Source organism: Strongylocentrotus purpuratus, unplaced genomic scaffold, assembly GCF_000002235.5.
Source record: "Strongylocentrotus purpuratus isolate Spur 01 unplaced genomic scaffold, Spur_5.0 spur5_scaffold_1, whole genome shotgun sequence".
Classification (NCBI taxonomy): domain Eukaryota; kingdom Metazoa; phylum Echinodermata; class Echinoidea; order Camarodonta; family Strongylocentrotidae; genus Strongylocentrotus; species Strongylocentrotus purpuratus.
In genome coordinates this window covers 17,997,760-18,017,271 of record NW_022145594.1, presented here as the reverse complement: position 1 = coordinate 18,017,271, position 19,512 = coordinate 17,997,760, and the positions used below count along the sequence as shown (strand labels likewise).

General features: G+C 38.5%; 1 protein-coding gene across 1 annotated transcript; it reads right to left on the bottom strand.

Moving 5' to 3' along the window:
* Positions 1-340: 340 nt before the first annotated feature.
* Positions 341-19,408, bottom strand: LOC593604 (double-strand break repair protein MRE11). The gene is made up of 19 exons (XM_030977764.1): positions 19,362-19,408; positions 18,187-18,243; positions 17,265-17,409; positions 16,533-16,693; positions 15,101-15,188; positions 14,492-14,633; positions 13,405-13,519; positions 12,083-12,268; positions 11,281-11,446; positions 10,295-10,375; positions 9,280-9,406; positions 8,206-8,309; positions 6,892-7,059; positions 6,357-6,422; positions 4,686-4,845; positions 3,193-3,338; positions 2,672-2,742; positions 2,091-2,127; positions 341-1,118 (listed from the first exon to the last, which is right to left on the bottom strand). The coding sequence occupies exons 2-19, from the start codon at positions 18,222-18,224 to the stop codon at positions 1,044-1,046; spliced, it is 2,076 nt and encodes a 691-aa protein (XP_030833624.1). The 5' UTR covers positions 18,225-18,243; positions 19,362-19,408; the 3' UTR covers positions 341-1,043.
* Positions 19,409-19,512: the final 104 nt, after the last annotated feature.

Sequence of the window (19,512 nt, the reverse complement as noted above, 5' to 3'; positions counted from 1 at the left end):
GGTGCACCCGCAAGCCTACTGTATATTATTTCTTCAAACATATAAGCATTAGGTCTTTGACCTCTAAATTCTGTTTACCTTTGGGGTCAAGATTCAAGTATTCTATTGGGGTCAGAGATATATTCTGATTATTCAGGAATCCAAATCTGTGGTGTACACTTCCACATTACGATGTGTTGGCTCAGTCAGTAGAGCGTCCGCCTCATAACCGGGAGGTCATGGGTTCGAACCCCGGCCGCGTCATACCAAAAGACGTTAAGACGGGAGTTGCTGCTACCTTGTTTGGTGTTCAACATTAAGGGATAGAGCAACGTCGATCTGGCGCTGCTCAGTGGCTGCCGGGCTGACGATCAATTGGGCAAAAAGAATTTACATTTTCGGTCTTAACAAAATTTGAAGTGGAATTTAAAAGATTATTATTATTATTACATCCTGTGATCCACAAAGTTCTTCGGATACATGAGCGAGAAATGGTTTGCTACTTCTGTTCATGAATAGATTAGTAAAACCCAACATCATCTAAGATGCAACCAACCAATTTGATTTGCTTATGTAGGACTCTCCTTACATGCTGGTGTGACCAGCTGTCTACAATTATCTGTTGATTTCTGAAGTGGCTTTTGTCAACGATTGCACAATATGTACAAAATAGGTTGTTATTAAGGCGCATTATTGCTTCAATGATCCACATCCAAAAATTTGCTTGAAGAAAAGTATAGTATGTACTGGGGTGGGTGCTTAGATGCAACATGCACCGTTTGCGCTTTACAAGTAGCCCACAGAGAATTTCAAGAGTGCCACTTCACAAGTGAGAAAACTAGCCACTAAGAATGGCCTTCTTTGAGAAGTACTGAAATTACAGAGTGCCTCACAAAAATCATTAGTTCAGTGTGACAACCACATGTTGCTTATAATAACCAACATTTTTATGAGGCACAGTGTAGAGAGCAAGATTAATAGCAGTCCAACAGACTGGTTGGATATTTCCTCCTATCTCTCCATCCTTGGTCCATAGGAACATAGGTGTTTGCTACTCCGAGATGTTAGTTCCGTCTGCTTCTCTTTGCCTGACTCCTGCTGGATGAGCTCATGGCACTGAATGGATCTTCGCTGTCATTCTGAAATTATAAAAACAACAATACAATGATCAACTTAAAGCCTGTCTGTACTAGCTTGGCCAGGGGGGATTCGAACTCCCTGCAAGGTCACTGACAGTGGTTATTTCATCAAATCAGCTCTCAACTAACATAAGAAAAAGAGGATCATGGGGGATCAACAGGCACCGATAAGGCATTGTTTGCTATATAGAGGGTGCAAGTAGCTATAGTGCAGTGGGGCTTTAAGAGGTTTCGTGGTCTGTAGAGGTGTCATGGTCTAGTGGATGCCTCACCGGACCGTACATGGATCACATGGTTCACAGTTCAAGTCCCCCTGCGGCACTAACGTCCTTCAGCAAGACATTAACCTACACTTGCCACTCTCCAGGTGAATCGATAGGGTTGCCGGTAGGAAGAAATTCCTTGAATAATTTAGCCCCTTATTATGGCGGCTCAACAACAGCTTGGGTACTTATATGATCAATTGTATTAAGCGCAGTAGAGTATATTCAAAGAGTACCTGAGTTACATAAATGTACCTATTGTCATTATTATAATTATTATTTGCTCTCAATCACACAAAGAAAAGATTATTACTACAAGTACTACCTATATGTACTGCTACTACTACAGATTGGTAAAACTTGAAATTGGTCAAACAGTAAAGAAACATTGGATTTTTAATACTTGGACAACATGATTGTTGTAACAATCGGAGTACATAACTTTATGATATGGCTCGTAAATAATATCCTATCCAGGGATGCCAGTTAGAATTGATCAGAGGGTCTGAAAATCACCTACAATGAGCTATTTTGTACACAAAAAAAGCCTAAACTATGGTCTGAATATAACTTGTCAGGGCCTGAATTCAGGCTATTGCAATGGAAATCACACCATATCTGTTTCAAAACTTTGTATAAATTAGAGAAATTAAAAATTAATCATTTTTCATATGGAATCTTGTGAGAGAATGCCACAATTTAAACTTACGTCTGAAGAGTCACTGATGTTGATCACTTTGTTCTTCCTAAAGGATAGCAAAGAAACGAAAATAACATGAACAACAATTTAATAGCAAACCTACACCAAACACACACTGCAAGAGAAAAAATAATCAGCAATTGATTGTTTACAGATTTCTACTTTTGCTCTTTTTCATCAAACTTGTTATCAATGACAAGTTCCCATGACTGTTAACAGCTACTTAAATTGTGGCATTTGATTGGTCGAGAGCAAATTTGTCATAGAAATATAGCATTTGTTATTGATAACAAGTTTTATGAAACAGGGCCTGGCCTCATCCAGACAGATGCTGAAGACCAGGGGCCCCGTTTCACAAAGGCTTTTTTCAATGACAAATGACAAAAATCAGTGACAAATCTGCTGATAACCAATCAGAAGCAAGGATTTCAATAGCTTATAACAAAAACTGTAATTTGTCACCGATGACAAGTTTTGTGAAACACCCCCCAGAAGAGAAACGTTCAACCCCACAGCGTGTGAAAAACAGACGCTAAACGATGATAATTGTATCAAGGACATTTACAATGATCATCTACAAAGATACTCACGTTGCTTTTGGTGCTCTGCTGCCCCTTGACGCTGGCATCGACACCTCCATATCATCATCATCATCATCATCCTAAAAGATATCAACATCAACATATTTTTTTTTTTAAATCATAACCACAATTCGATGAAATTGGAACTAACGCTAGTTGTGATGAATGTACTTGTGTCTGATGTCTACACTAATAAAGATAAGTTTGCTTTGGTTTTGCTCTACTTATGAGTGCCATTGTGTATTCATTTTCCTCATCACCAATTTCTTATCATCACCATCAAGATTTTCACTGCCGTCACCATTATCTTCATCACTAAATTCATCTGTCACTGATCATCATCTTACTTGCACTCAAAATCATCATCACTATCAATAAAATTATTGTTCGTTCGCAACAGTACCATCATCATCTTCATCACCACACATTTATAAATATGTATCACCATCAATACGATCGTCATCATCAATATCACGATCAACATCATCAATCGTCATAATCTTCATCACCATTTTTTTCATCAATCTTACTTCAAATGCAAGAACTCCTGGCTTCGTTCTGCTGCTCGATGATGTCATCAGCAGGGTCTGTTGGGTAGGAGCTGACCCTCGACTTGATGAACTTTGACCTCTTCCTCGACCTCCTCTGCTTCCCCTGCCACCCCTGCTACCTCTTCCTGTGTTCAAATCGTTTTTAAATAATGGAATTACTTAGGGACAGACAAAGCAATGCTGTATTGAAATAAAAAGCAATATTCATGTTTTGTTAATATATGGTACATCTCCTTCAAATTTCATCAAATTGAAATTGTTAAAATCACAATATTCATATACACGGTCTATATACGTAAATAAGCAAATTCCACGAATTGCATGAACTGATTATCATAAAAGAAATTCTCCAGGGACTTGAACTCATGTTTCAAAGAACAAATCACTGTAGCAAGCAGAAATTTCCTTGTCATTCAGGTGCTATGCAAGTATCATATCAAAACAATCAGTGTATTCTCATATTGTAAAAGAATGGACAATATCCACACGACCATATCTGTCCCTTCCTCTATCTCTCTCTCTCTCTCTGTTTTCCATTTTCTCTATTATATACTTCTCTCTCCCTCTCTTCCCCTCTACCTTTTGCCCTTGTTCTCTCTCTTGCTTGATATCCCTCATTCTCTCAGTTTCTTTCCCCTCCCCTCCCCTGCTCCTACTTTTCTCTCTTGCTCTCCCTCATTTTCTATCTCTGCTCTCCCAGTCACCCTTCCCTCCATTCCTTATTTCTTTGCCCTTCTCAATTCCCTTTTCCCTCCCTTTCCTTCACTCTCACCCCCTGTCACAATCTAATTCACACTATACCTCACACTATACCTCTACACTATACACTATACACTATACACTATACCTCTACGCACTATACACTATACTATACACTATACCTCTACACTATACACTATACACTATACACTATACTATACACTATACCTATACACTATACACTATACCTCTACACACTATACATTACACACTATACCTATACACTATACTATACACTATACCTATACACTATACATTACACACTATACACTATACCTCTACGCACTATACCTATACACTATACACTACACACTATTCCTCTACACACTATACACTATACCTCTACGCACTATACCTATACACTATACACTATACACTATACACTATTCCTCTACACACTATACACTATAACTCTACACACTATACATTACACACTATACCTATACCTATACACTACACACTATTCCTCTACACACTATACACTATACACTATACACTATTCCTCTACACACTATACCTATACACTATACACTACACACTATACCTCTACACACTATACATTACACACTATACCTATACCTATACACTACACACTATACCTCTACACACTATACATTACACACTATACCTATACACTATACACTACACACTATACACTATACACTACACACTATACCTCTACACACTATACACTATACCTCTATACACTATACCTCTTGCTGTGCTTCCAGCCGCTCCCCTTCCTCTTGCACGCCCTCTGGTAGACCTGGAAGGGCCGTCTCCATTGCCGCCCCCGATGCTCTCCTCGTCGCTATCCACACCATAATCTTGTGAATAAGCGTCTGGTCTCTGGCTGCGATCTTCAGTGATGGCCTATGAAGGGTGGAATAATCAAAACATAATAATAATAATATTGGATATTTATATAGCGCACATATCCACCATACATGGTGCTCAAGGTGCTTCAACTACCACTATGAACATGACGGACAGAGAAAGAGGACAAAATATACAGTTCCTCATTCTACCCTCAACAATTGCTGTGGTAGACAAAGGAACATCCCTTCACTACTATTATGTAAAAATGTGTATAACAGGTGTCACATGCATATTCACCTTTTCTTCACATTTTTACATAATAGCAGTGAAGGGATGTTCCTTTGTCTACCACAGCAATTGTTGAGGGTAGAATGAGGAACTGTATTTGTCCGTCATGTTCATAGTGTACCATCCCGGCTCTGCTAGGCAGCCGATTTGGGCGCTCACAGCATTCAAGGAATTCATTCCTACCGGTACCCATTTAATATCTGGGTGGAGAGTGGCAAATGTAGATTAATATCTTGCGAAAGGACATTAGTGGCATAGCAGAATAGCATCAGAACTGAAATTATTTTTCCAAGGTGACACTAGAAGAAGGAGTGAGAGCGCATCTGGCTGCGCCCAGCTAGATGCTGAGGACTGGAAGGATTGGAGAAGGACCATATGGGAAGCGCAAGCTTAAAGCCTATCTGCACTAGTTTGGCCAGGGGGATTAGACCTCCCTGCATGGTCACTGGCAGGTGGTTATCTCATCACATCAGCTCTCAATTAACATAAAAAAAAGGGGATCATGGGGGATCAACGGGTACCGCATAGGCATTGTTGGCTATGTAGAGGGCGCAAGTAGCTACGCGTAGTGCAGTCCTGCTTTAACCCTACAGCTTGGGAACAACTGATGAAGCATCCGAGGCTCTACCATACAGGGTAAACTGCCTACACTACCCAAATTGTAAACCTCAATTCCTACCTTCAGTTCTGAACCAAAACAAACCCTAACCCTCACCCACACCCTCAAGCTAACCTACAGCTAACCCTAATGAGAAAATGAAGTGCAGAGGAAATGTCACCAGGGCAAATGATTGTGAAAAATTTAGGATTTCACTGACTTTTATTAAGGACCGACACAAAATACTGGAGCAAAAAACCAGTTCATAGTTAGCATACGGTACTACTGATTCAAAATGTCTTAATAATCACTCTTGAAGTGATGGAAGTGCTCACAGAATTGCTTTCTATTTCCCCTATTGAACTAAATACTGCTAGCTGTACATCATGGAATGCACTGTGGGTACATAAATCAATAATGATCACAGACCTTGAGGTTCATATACATAGTGTTTTACAATGGATACAAGTGATTCGGGGTTAGTTACTGTGTAGTACAGTGTTGGGTCAAGTTTTGAAGTTTGTAATGATAGTCATAATGGTAGTAACATTTATATACTTATAGTGCTTAATACTAATGTTTTTAAGCGCTATACTATTATCATCCGGTTGTTGCTTATATACAGATTATATCCATGAACTGGTATATTTGTGAAGGAGAATGACGGGCTTTCTCTTACCGCTTTGACTTCTTGGGTAACGTCAGCTTCAGTCATCTCCCTTCTCTCCACCTTGAATCGATGTAACTAGAGGTAACACAAAGGTAGATGGATATTTACAATCAAGCCATTATCAACAATCAGTTCACATGTATTATATAGCATGCCATTTAGTTCTAAACATGTACATTTCATTCCCGAAGCAGACACAACCTCACCCACATGCAATCAAACCCACACGCAATCCAAACCACACATGAGCTGCCCTACCCCCAGTTCTTCAGGGTAAAACTTATTCTCCAAACAACTACCTGTATACATTTTACCTGTATTACTGGATCTATTACTCATATTTAGGGGACCCGTCTATCAGTATCTTATAGCACAGAGATCAGTGAATGGGCACAAGTGCTTTGTTGCACACAATTACAATTCACTTTTACGTTGAATATAAAAAATGTTAGTTTTTTGCGACGGTGTACCGTAGCATATATGAACAAGCCTTTATTCTTACACATTCATCATAAATTGAATGAATCCGAACGCAATCACATACCTCATCATCGATATGTTCCTCTGTTGTTTTTCTGTTCTTGAGTTGACCTTGCGTTTGGGAGAGCTGGTGTTTAACGAGGGCTTGGATGGCTTCCTTCTCCTCCTTGTCCACGTATTCCCTGACCGCTTGACCCAGGCCTTTCTCCGACAGCAGCTCCAGCTGCTTAGTCTACATGGATCCAAAAGACCAAATTATATAGATTCAACAATGCTAAGTATATTACTCATTGCAGATGTAGTATCAAAAATAATATCGCTAGTGATATTCGTTTGTCTCGCAATGTAAGGTCAACAAGGGATCTAAAAGATCACAACGTTTCATGCGCCGCTGCAACACTTCGTCAGATGATAAAATATAATGTAAGCAAGCATGTTTTATACTCTACGGGCGGACCGTCGGTCAAATAATTTGATCAATAATTAGATAGCTTCAGTTTGTAATGATTTGAGTCGCATCTATTTCAGTTCCATTCCATAATATAAAGAATCAAGATTATAATCACAGTTACGTAGGTGCACATTAGCAATGAATAAAATAGTATGGAGATACTATCTACCCATGGCCTAATAAAGGTCATTATTTGTACAAACCTCTAAATCCTCGAGACTAAAGCTGGATATGTGTTCATGAAAGTTCTGTAATCATTATTTGTTTCATCACCTACAGTACATTCTATGATACACATGTGGAAATTTGCCTTTGAAAAATCCCATCAAGACTATAGCTGGATATGTGTTGATGAAAGTTCTGTAATCATTATTCATTTCATCACCAAAGGTACATTGTATGATACAAAAGTGGTAGTTTTCCTTTGCAAGAGGGCAAACAGAAGGACTTCCTGAAGCACCTCTATCATTTTGGTAGAGATTGTTCTAAAATATGCAAAGAGGGACTTCCCAACGTTTAAAATATCGGTGGGGGTCATTTGCACATGTGCTATCTTTGAGCTCATATATTCCTAAATATAAGAAGTGTTCCCAGTCTACTATGACTTCAGTTATCAACAACAACAAAAAAGGAAATGAAATGACAAGACAGAGGAAGCTCTGAAAAACAGCTCCATAGGTGACACATGTTTTAAATTGATGAGACATTAATCTACATTTGCCATTCTCCACCCAGGTGAGGTAAATGGGTACCTGGCAGGAATTTATCCTTTGAAATGCTAGAGTGCCGTAATGGCAGCCATGCTAAAGCTGGGTAATGATTGTGGAGCGCCAGGAGTGTCAAATCTGACATGAGTTCTATATGAGTGCTATCAAAATATTGAAGAACCCACTATTAATATCATTATTATTTCTAAAGATCTGTTACCTCTTCTGTCTCAGAGAAGTACTTGCGAACGAGGTCTTCCACTCTCTCCGTTTCAAGAGCCTCTGGCTTGAGGAATTCCCCCAAGTCTTCTCCAGGTTTGGTATCTGAAGGTAGGATGGATAACACATGCATGTAAGATATGTAAATAATGAACAATCCAAAGGCCTGTCCACATTAGCTCGAGTTTGCCAAATAGCCCGCTATTGATTTTGGGAAATTAGCCCAATCACAGAATAGAAGGCTATTTGGCAGGTGAAGACGCAAATAGCGGGCTATTTGCTCTGGAAATCTTCCAAAGATATCTTGGGCTAGTTTGCAAAATAGGCAGCTATTTGGCAAAATATCCTGTTATTTGTCCAGTGCATCTTCACCAGCCCGAAGACTTGCACTATGCGCCAACACTGAGCAAATTTCTCAAGCTAATTTCTCGAGCTCTACTTTTGAGTTCATGAAGCCGAGATTTGTAACTTCGGGCTAATTTCCCAATCAGAAATAGCGGGCTATATGGCAAATTGGAGCTGATGAGGGCAGGCCTATGAATACATTTTCAGTTGGAGCTACAAGGGACTTAACTCATGTTGTTTTATACAGATTTAACGCTCTTTGGCTCTAACAGATACAAGGTTCTTCTAAAAGTTCAACTACAACTTCCCCCCATTAAACCCTGATGATCATAATACTTGAAAAGAAAGTTGTTTGAGAAAATAGGGTAAGAAACATCTTATCCATCTTTTGACAGATCACTGTTGGTGATGATCATGATTATGAGGATGAATGCTGATGATGCTAATAACGATGATGATGACAAAGACGATAGTAATGAAGGTGATAATGATGATGCTGACAATGATGATGATGATGATGATGGTGAAAATGATGATGATGACAATGATGATGCTGATGATGCTGATAATGATGACAGTTAATGAAGGTGACAATGATGATGATGATGATGATGATGCTAATGATGATGGTGAAAATGATGAAGAAGATAAAGATGATGATGGTGATAATGATAACCACATTAATGATTCTTGTATTTAACATTTATAGACAAAAAGAGAATGAACTCACCCTCTTTTTTTAATTGTATTCTTCTCTTAGTAAAGCGGACAAGATCCTTTGTGTTAGCCACACGACCTACAAACTTCTGCCCAAAACGGTTCACATTGATTGTGTCGAATCCCCCACTGTAGTCAACCTACATATAGAAGTTAGGATAGATAGTAATTACAGCCTTAAGTAAACCAGTTACATTGTTGAAGGTTGATAAAAAGAACTGCGTAATTTTTTAATGAAATTTCACTTATTATATTCCTTGCCCTGTACTAACCCTGTAACATGCAATTCTCCCAACAAATTTGTGAATTTTCGCAACGTTTTTCCATCAAGATACGACATAAGAAAGGCTTTTACAAATCTTTAAACACTTGAATGTCTGGAATGGCATATAGAGCTCATTCATTGGTCTGTGTCGATTTCCATTCACCTAAAATTAAATTAAATTGTAATAATATAGTTAGGAGAATTAAGGAATCGATCAGATCAGTTTTTCCCAATTTCTATCATTAATAATTGTCTGTTTTCACTCAAACTTTCAGATTATCTTTAATTGTACATCTAGCATTGAAGTCACTACCTTAGCACCATTTTGCTCTCATCTAAACAATTTTACCAAGTCTCTTTAATGCGAGTGCATTAATTGTGAAAGAAACGTTGTGGAATCGATCAGAAAAGGTTGATCATCTAGCATACATGTATACTGCAACCTTCTGAAATCATCAAAATGATAAGAAATTTTGCCCAAAAAGTTACAAGCACTGTACACAGAAAGATGTATGTGGGACTACCCTATATCTATCCAGTCCGGATAGATATAATAATTTACCAAATATATCAATTAGTAGGCAGTTTCCCGGCAAAAAAGGTATCATCACGTATTAGTAAAAACATATTCTTTCACGTGATTGGTAATAAGCGCTTCCATTTCATTTTTGAAATGGGGTCGTTTCCAAAACTGGTCTTTACCTTTAAGCGCTATATAAATACAGATTATTTTTATACAAAGTTCATTGACAAGAGGACATACCCGAAGCCGAATCAGTGGAAGCGTGGGCTGTTTTCTGTTACCGGTGTGTTCATCTTCTGCTCTCTGGATCAGGGCTTCCACCTATTAAGACATAAAAGTGGTGTGATTCCTGTGCGTACTGCATCACACCTCATTCAAAGCTCGATGCAGTAGTAATATTTGAAGCTCACATTTTGAATACAGTATAGCCAAATAGAACCCCATGTGCTTATTTATATTCATATGCCATGATTTATGTATGTTGTTAGATAGAGAAAAAATGACATAATAATCCTGTACACATGGTATAATACAGAATGGCTTCAGGATTTCAAGATTCACCGTTTATTTTGAAAAACATGAGATTTTTGCAATTAATGCCTCTATTTAGTGCAAAAAATCCTTGGAAATATAGACTGCAAAACATCATCTTTTTGTAGTTATTAACAAGCTTCATGACAAATCTCTAATCTAATAAAAAGAATCATGGGCAGCTTCCCCAAAATACAAAAGATCACCATGCCTTCTAGCTTGGCTCAGGTGGCAATCCTTCTTCATGATTATTTTATGTTAGTAATACAATGTCCATATTCCATGTTGACGATGTCTTGATTACATAATTCTTTTATTATCATGATTATGTTGTAATAATTTTGTAATTTAGGAAAAAGACCATGAAAAAAATTAAATCAAATCAAATACACTTGATCAAACAGTTGGAGAGGATGCTGTGCTACCTACCGATTGTGGAACATGCTACCTACCGATTGTGGAACAGTCTCCCTAACATACTTAAGGACTGTAGATCAGTGGGTCATTTCAAGGCCAGTCTGAAAACTTATCTAATGGCCAACTTTAACTAATATAATCATTTCTACCATGTATAATGTAATGTGAGCATAATTGTATCTAAGTATAGTTTATATGTAGTTTATTGTAAGCGCCTTGAGCACCCTCTGGGTGGATATATTGCGCATTATAAATGTCTTTATTATTATTATTATTACCTTTTCAGTGCAAAATGCGCTGGTTTTCTCTGCGAGCTTGACATCGTCAGGATCAAGGGTTGTGTCCTGGAGGGCTATGTCTTCAATGTAGAACGGTCGGACAGTCTCCAGTTTGAGTTTGGTGCACTTCATGGCCTTCCCGCGAACCTGCAGCAGGCCTACATGCCTAGGGATGGCGGGAGGGGTGGAGAGTTGGTGTGAATGAGAGAGATATAAACAGGTAGTAGATATAGAAAGATAGTACAGGAAAGGACAGCAAGAGGGGAGAGAGAGAGAGAGAGAGAGAGGGGGGGGGGGTGAAACAAGGGGGAGGGGTGAGAGAGGGAAAGTGAGAGAATAAAGGGAGATAAGGAGAGATACAAAAATAGAGAGAGAATGAGAGAGAGAAAGAGAGAGAGAGAGAGAGAGAGATTGAGAGAGTAGGAGAGGCATGAGAACAGGTATCACTTAATCAGAATTCAAATTCAATTCACATTGACATGTTAACATTTTGAAATAATAGGATTATCATAAAAACAAACAAAAGAAAAGAAAGCTACACAAAAATGAGGTATACTATTAAAAATGATTTTGAAATGATTTTCTAACTATGTGTTGTTTCAAAGGTATAATTGTTCAATTGATTTATATTATGATATGAATATGTATTTTTTGACTTTTGTTAAACTTTATATATACCTAGTTTCTTTATAAATTGTTATTATGCTGAAAAATGCAGAAACCAAATCAAAACAAACAAACAAGACAAAATACAAAGAGAAATAAGTTTGGTGTCCGCATGGAGGCAAGGAAGAGGACTTACTTAGGCTCAGCTTCTCCAGGCGATAATGAGGTGGCTATACTACTGCCAGGCTGGCTGATGAAGAAGTTCTGTGTAGCGTTCCATACAGGGTCAATCAGGCATTCATGCTCGTGACCCCAAATGACCAGGTCAATGAAGTTGTCCAGGAACTGCTCGGGGATGTAGTTGTGCTCGCCATGCTTGGCTCTGAAAGGTAGATAGGAAAATAGATTAGATAATAATAATAGTAATAATAGTACTAATAGTAATAATAATAGTAATGGTAATAGTAGTCTCTTTTTCTTCTTATCGAGTCACTACACAAGTCTTGTCCAGTGGTCCACACAGGCTTTGGCACAGCAATTCACGGCTTCCAGGTCATCTTGGCCAGGTACATGGCTCTGGCAGGAGTAGGCAGACTAGCAGGTGTTCCATTGTCTGTTCCTGGCCGCATTCACATGCCGTTTGTTCGTCTCCTAGACCCCACCTCTGCATTAGGACTCTGCATCGTCCGTAGCCAGTTCTTAGACGGTTAAGGCTTAGCCAGGAAGGCCAAGTCTCGCTGGAGCCGGATGGTAATAGTAGTAGTAGTGATCATGACAACAATAAATAATTATAATAGTTGGTTCTCGTATAGCGCTCATGTCTGTAGGACTTGACAATTCTGGCGCTCCACAATTATTACCCCTGTCTTTATAATTGCTGCCATTATAGCACTCTAGCATTTCAAGGAATTAATTCCTGCCAGGTACCCATTTACTTCAACCAGGTCAAGTGTGGTATTACATACTTTTTTTTAAATTACAGCACAGTGCTGGTTATTATTGCACACTGTTAAAAAACAAAACTTTGATAGTCTTAAAGGTAAAGATCATTTCTGGTCATGCGATTGCATTGTGAAAGAAACGTTGTGGAATCGATCACAAAAGGGTGATAATCTAGTATATAAGTATAGGTGTGTACTGCAAGGTTCTGGAATCATCAAAATGATAAGAAATTTGGCCCAGTCTTGGTAAAGTTACAAGCACTGTACACAGAAATCTGTAAATAGGACTACAAGTAAAATCCAGTCTGGATAGATATAATAATTTACAAAATATATAAATTAGTAGGCGGTTTCCCGGCAAAATTTGTATCATCGCGTATTCGTCAAAACATATTCTTACACATAATTGGTAATAAGAGCTTCCATTTCAATTTTTTAGAGGGCGGCGTTTCCAAAACTGGTCTATGCCTTTAATAAATGAATCATTCTATTAGGATCTAGGAGTGAATTGTGTAATAACCAAATGCACTTTTGATAATAGGAGAAGGTTGATTTACAAGAAACATAGGAGTATCACCTGTTCTGATGGATGACAAAGATATTAAACCAGGAATCAGCATTCTGCTTTGGTCTCAGCATGGAGATCTTTCCTGATAGAAACATCCGATGAAGACGCTCATCTCGTATGGAACCTGTAACCATGGAAACCATCACAATGCATTAAATAATGATGATGATGGTGGTGATGATGATGATGATGATGATGGTGATGATGATGGTAATGATGATAATGATGATGATGATTATGATAATGATGATGACGACGATGATGATGATGACGATAATGATGATGATGATGATGATGATGATGACGATAATGGTGATAATGATGATGATGATGATTATGATAATGATGATAACGATGATGATGATGATGATGATGATGTAATGATGATGGTAAGGATGATAATGATGATGATGATGTTGATGATAGTGTCGGTGTTGAAGACAGTGAAGATGTTGATGATGATGAAATAAGGTATCTGAGCAAGATAGTTACACGTACAGTATCATTACTGTCACCGAATTAAAATGAAATTCTGCACTTCCCGGTGTACACTCTACACTCCATGTCTACCACTGGCTTTTTTACAGGCATTAAGGAAATTCGGAAGCGGTCCAAATTCATAAAAGTTTGTTGTGCCAAATGGCTCAAGTACACCAATGAAATTGGGACATCGCAAAATATCTTGGTGTGAAAATTGGCCAACATGAACAATTTTTAAGGTTATTAATACATCTTTTTTTTTGGAGGGGGGGGGGGGGGGAGGGGGGAGGGGGGGTTGTCGGGGATTCAGGAATGCTTTTTACTTTTACTTATTTAGCCTGAACAGAAGCAATGCATGATGGAACACTAAATATCATAATACAATAAAGCCTGAAGAAGAGTGACAAACTTATACCATAGGTGACAGAGAATTAAACTGGCAACCAGGCCCGTCTTGTAAAGAATTTATATTAATGGCAACATATTTGCAATTGATATCAATCACAACATGTACATAAGAGATGGGAGACTGCAAACTTGCGATTGATTTGGATCAATCACAACTCTTTATAAGACGGGGCCAAGGCCTGGTCGGGTAGAGCTTGGGCAAACTTACCTAGTCCAAACGTAGCTAGCTTGGTTGTTCCTTTCTGAATGAGGATGGGGGAGATCTCAACCGATTCCAGCGAGGTACTTTTACCAAAGTAGTTCACCAAGCCAGAGACACTCAGCATGTCTAGAGCACATAGATTACCCAGCTTCAAGTGTGCATAGGGAAGAAGAAGATAAGGAATTATATTTATCATTCCAACCCACGTAGCAGTCGGTGTCCATGTGCATTGCATCATAATTTGCCGACACCAGATTTGCTTGAATTACCAATTAATGTGTCTGTGTGTACAAAGACCTCTGAAGCAGCAACCCTTGATCAAGACCTTACATACAATAAAACCTAAAAAATAAATTGTTCTGCATTACATCGCATGAGCATTACTTTTTCGACTAATTAGAAATTCCAATACATGTAGCCACTACAACTTTCAAGACTTCGTAACTATCTTATTATCTGTCTTATTTCATTCAAACTTTCACCAATCTGCTTTTCTGATTTTTTCTGCTTTCTATTATCGCAATTTGTGATTGAGGTTGGATATCCATTTAATACAGTTTTATTCATGGTCGGTAATTTGGTTAATACATTTGTTTTAAGATAGTGTAAACTCACCCCAGCAGGATCATCGTGATTGCCATGTATAGAGAAGACAGGCATGTCAATATTCAGGTTTGCATCTTCATAGTTCACACTGGGGAATCTAAGTCACGAAAGACAGAGGGTTGGAAATCAATATGAAATGAAAACAAAAATAGATGAAACTAATGATGCCTCTGCCATAAAGCGATTTTACAAGCCAAAACAGAAGCATCCATTAACAGGTTCTCAGAATATCATGATTACAAGCTATTTTTCAAATATATTTATGACCCTTTGATCTTCGACCTCATGATCCTGAAATCTCTTCAGTTCATTGGCTCTGCAAGATACATACATGACCCAAGTTTGGCGGGAATCCATCAATCTGTTCTTGAGATAACGCGATCACGAGATGGGACGGATGGACGGACAACCCATTATACTGGATAATTATGTATACTTTCTATTTCACAACTTTAAACCATGTAAAATATTATACAAATAATGAATGGTTATGAGTTCAATAGTGCGAATATGTTCATGAGTTGAAAGATTAACATTCTATTCAACGAGGCGTCAGCCGAGTTGAATAGAATTAACGTTAATACGCAAAACGCAAAACGAATATTTGCACTATTAAACAAATGAAAAACATTCATTATTTGTTTTATACAACATCGAAGAAGACCTAATAGAACGTTAATCAACAAATTATGCTTTACTCCTTATAAAGATAAATTAAAGTTCGAGTCAAGCCTTCTCGATGACATGCAGATTGCCTTCGCGTCAGAAACACGCAGGGATACACGCACATGCAGCAGAGAGGTACGCAATCTGCATATAACCAAAAATGCACGGCGCATAGAACCAAAAATGCACGACCGTGCAATATACCATCTATTGAATATCATGTGACCAACAATCGTCCAATCAAATGACAAGGATCCACGTAGGTGTTGTATAAATTATATTATTGAATGTTGAATTGTATATCTGATTTCTTGTCATAATTACTGTTCTGTTGGAAATGAAAAATAAAACTGAAACTGAAACTGAAACTGAAACTGAAAACATAATGCCTCCATTTACTTTGTAGCGGAGGCATAAACAAATTATATTTTTAGCACCCATCAATGCCTCACCCTTTTTAAATATGATAAGAATTATTTTTGGAAAAGTATCTGCTATATTGCTGGTCAACAGCCTGGCAAAAGAAGACTACAAATCATGACTCATTAGTATATTCATGGAAACATCATCACGTTCAAATTGGCAGCTCTATCGTCTCCCTTGCAAGCAGCTCGTTATCTGTTTTATACCAAGAATGATAAACAATAGGTTTTGGTTTTTACATATCTGAATAAAATATTAGCAAAAATAAAGCCTCATCAAGACGCATTTACCGGCTCCATATTTGTCTTCTTTTGCGGCACTTCATTTTGATAAGCTACCTTACTAAACTTACGGACTGGCTGCGAAGTTGACGCTCTGATCGCTGAGGAACTCGATCTGGACCGGTCTGTCACCCATGCAGTACTTCCTAAGCAGGGTCATGACCCCATGGAGGGACTTCCTGGAGGGTTTGTTCTCATGAAAGAGGTCACCTCCAAGCAACACCATGTCAACCTGCAACAGGCAAAGGGTCAAAGGTTAACCATAGGGTGATAGAATGTAGCCATCTGATTGGTCCGGTGACACCATGTGGCCGTGCATCATTCTTTCCTACCACTCTACCGTGCAAAATAGTTACCATCAAAAAATGATAACCCACAGCTAAAAGTGATAATGAGGGGCTAGGATATGCATTTCTTTCCCGAAGACTCTCTGAGAGACGAGAAAGTGTTTCTTGACAGAGTTTGCTATGTATACAGACCTGTACACCCATACATGGCATTTCCACCAATTCAGGAGTCAGCGAATTATGACCAATTGCACATGGAAACTGACGACCCACTGAGTTTAAAGGCCATGTAGCTTGGCAAATACGCCATCTACGGTAGTCAGCGACTTAATCTCTACATGGTCAGCGTTCGTGGAACAGACCATGGTTCTCCTCACACTTTGGTTTCACTAATGTTGCAAGCACGTGATTGCTGCCGCCGCGTCGTCCATATTCGTATTAAACCCGACTGGCCCTGAGTCAGGTCACCGAAAAGACATGTAGTCCCGTCAGTCTACACTGACTTTAACTCTTTACCTTGTTTTTACGTGCCAGCTGCAGGATCTCCTCAAAGGTGTTGATGGAGTCGCTGTGACGGATGGAATCTTTCTCCATGTATCCTACGTGACAGTCGGTAGCCACCAGGATCTTGATGGTATTCTCATCTACGTCATCCATGTTCCTAAGATATTAAGAGAAAAGTAAACTTGCTTTAACCTTAAATTTGCGTAAGTGATTTTAATATTGTAAAAATTGTGATTATCCTTATTTTTACAATTATCATTATTGTTATTATTGTTCTTATTAATATTGGTATTATATATATTTTTATCACTATCATTACTTTCATTATGATAATTATTACATATTATTATCATCATTATCACCACCATCATCAGCATCCTCTCATTATTTCAGGTCTGGATAAACATGACTTTTTTAGTACAGTTAATTTTTTACACTGGAAAATATTTAATCAATCCCAAAACCTTTGGTAGAACCACCCCACAGGGAAAACATTTGCATGTCACATACAGATATAGAGGAAAAGAAGAACTCTCATATACTGTACAGTATCCAAAGTCTGGACTGTGAAGCACAAGGTACAGGGTTTGAATCCCTCCCACAGCACCTTTCCTTTGGCAAGACATTGATATACATCTGCCACACTTGACTACAATGTACATGTAGTAAGCAGGTATTTTGTAGGATTTATTCCTTACACATACTGAGCATGACTGCCAGAGCTAAAATACATGTAGGGGTAATAATAACCATGGTCTTTGGGAAATGCACAGAGACATTGTATCATACTGTGGTATGCGCTATACAAGAATGGAATATTGTTAAATTAATGACTTGTTGACTCCTCAATTGTCTAATTCACATAGGTTTAATACAGGAGCCATTCAGTCCCAGGACACAATGGGTTAACATGACAAAGAATAGGAATACTTACCCAGGTACCTGCCGAACCTCATCATCAGAACTGGCCATTGCAGATCCTATCTTCCTCCTGCAATCAAAGAAAAAGTGGATCTGCTCTCAACAAAGTTACAAAATCCATTTACATCTCATTAAGAAGTGTATCAGGAAAACAACAACAATGGTTGCTGCTTTCCAGGAGGCCACCCTTTTGTAGCTTCCAGAATGCTTTAATCTGTAGGAGCATGGTTTTTATTTCATTTACATACCAGTTCAGTTTGCACCGTTTGGTGTCATCTGCGCCATCACCTGCTAGCTGTGACAACACATCCCATCCTAGTTTAATTTGGAATAGCTGCTTCAGGGACTATGTCGTCAAGGTTCAACGTTCAACTGTCCCCTTAAAAAACAACCGACCAACTGAAAACTACAGCCTTAGGGTATTAGTAGAAATATTACGTCATTACGAACTTGTAGCTCGTGCACAGTTTTTCCTTCATAATCACTTTGCTTTCGGTGTAGATTAGAAGGAATGAGATTTAGGTAACGTCATGGCTAGCTAGATTTTGAACATGGATGTCGATTTTGACCCATAATTTCCTGAAAATGGACCATTAAACAGATTTATCCAGTCAAGTTGGTAAGTGGAACGGATGTATTATAGCCTAGCCCTAGGTCTAGGCCTAATTTACAATATAAAATAAATCGGATATGCATCCGGTAAAAGGGGGCAAGAGAACATACATATTTTTTTTTTAGTCCCAAAATTTGAAAATTTGACCCATCAGCATTTCGTTCCGTTGGGGGGGGGGGGGGGGGGGGGGGGGGGTAGGTCATCATTTTCAGGTCATCCATCAGGATTTTTTTTTATTACAACTCTAAATAAAAAATAAATAAAAAAACTCAACCCTCCCCCCCCCCCCCCTCCCCTGCGTACGTGCCTGGTCACGGTGGACTTTCCCTTAAAGTTAATGCATCAAGATCAATCCCGCTAAAAGTAGAACATCATCATTAACTAAACATAATAAAGCATTAACATGAAATACAGTTAGTGGGACTGGTGTAAGATTTTAAGTAGGGGTCTAATCAATTGTCATGCAAAGATAAATATTCAAAATGATTTAGCTTAACATTTGCGTTAGTATCATGTTATCCGTAGTTCCATGCGATGACAAAAATAAATTAGTGCGAATAAAGTCATAAACCTACCGTTATCAGAGATAAGTTGTCTGTCAGTTTCATGGAAGATAAACACAATATGACACACAGTGTTGATGGCATTGCATTGCTTGCATGCATGGTGTGGGGATTCCCACGAGTAATAAGCAAATTTCCCGCAAAGATGTGCTGCCCTCTACAG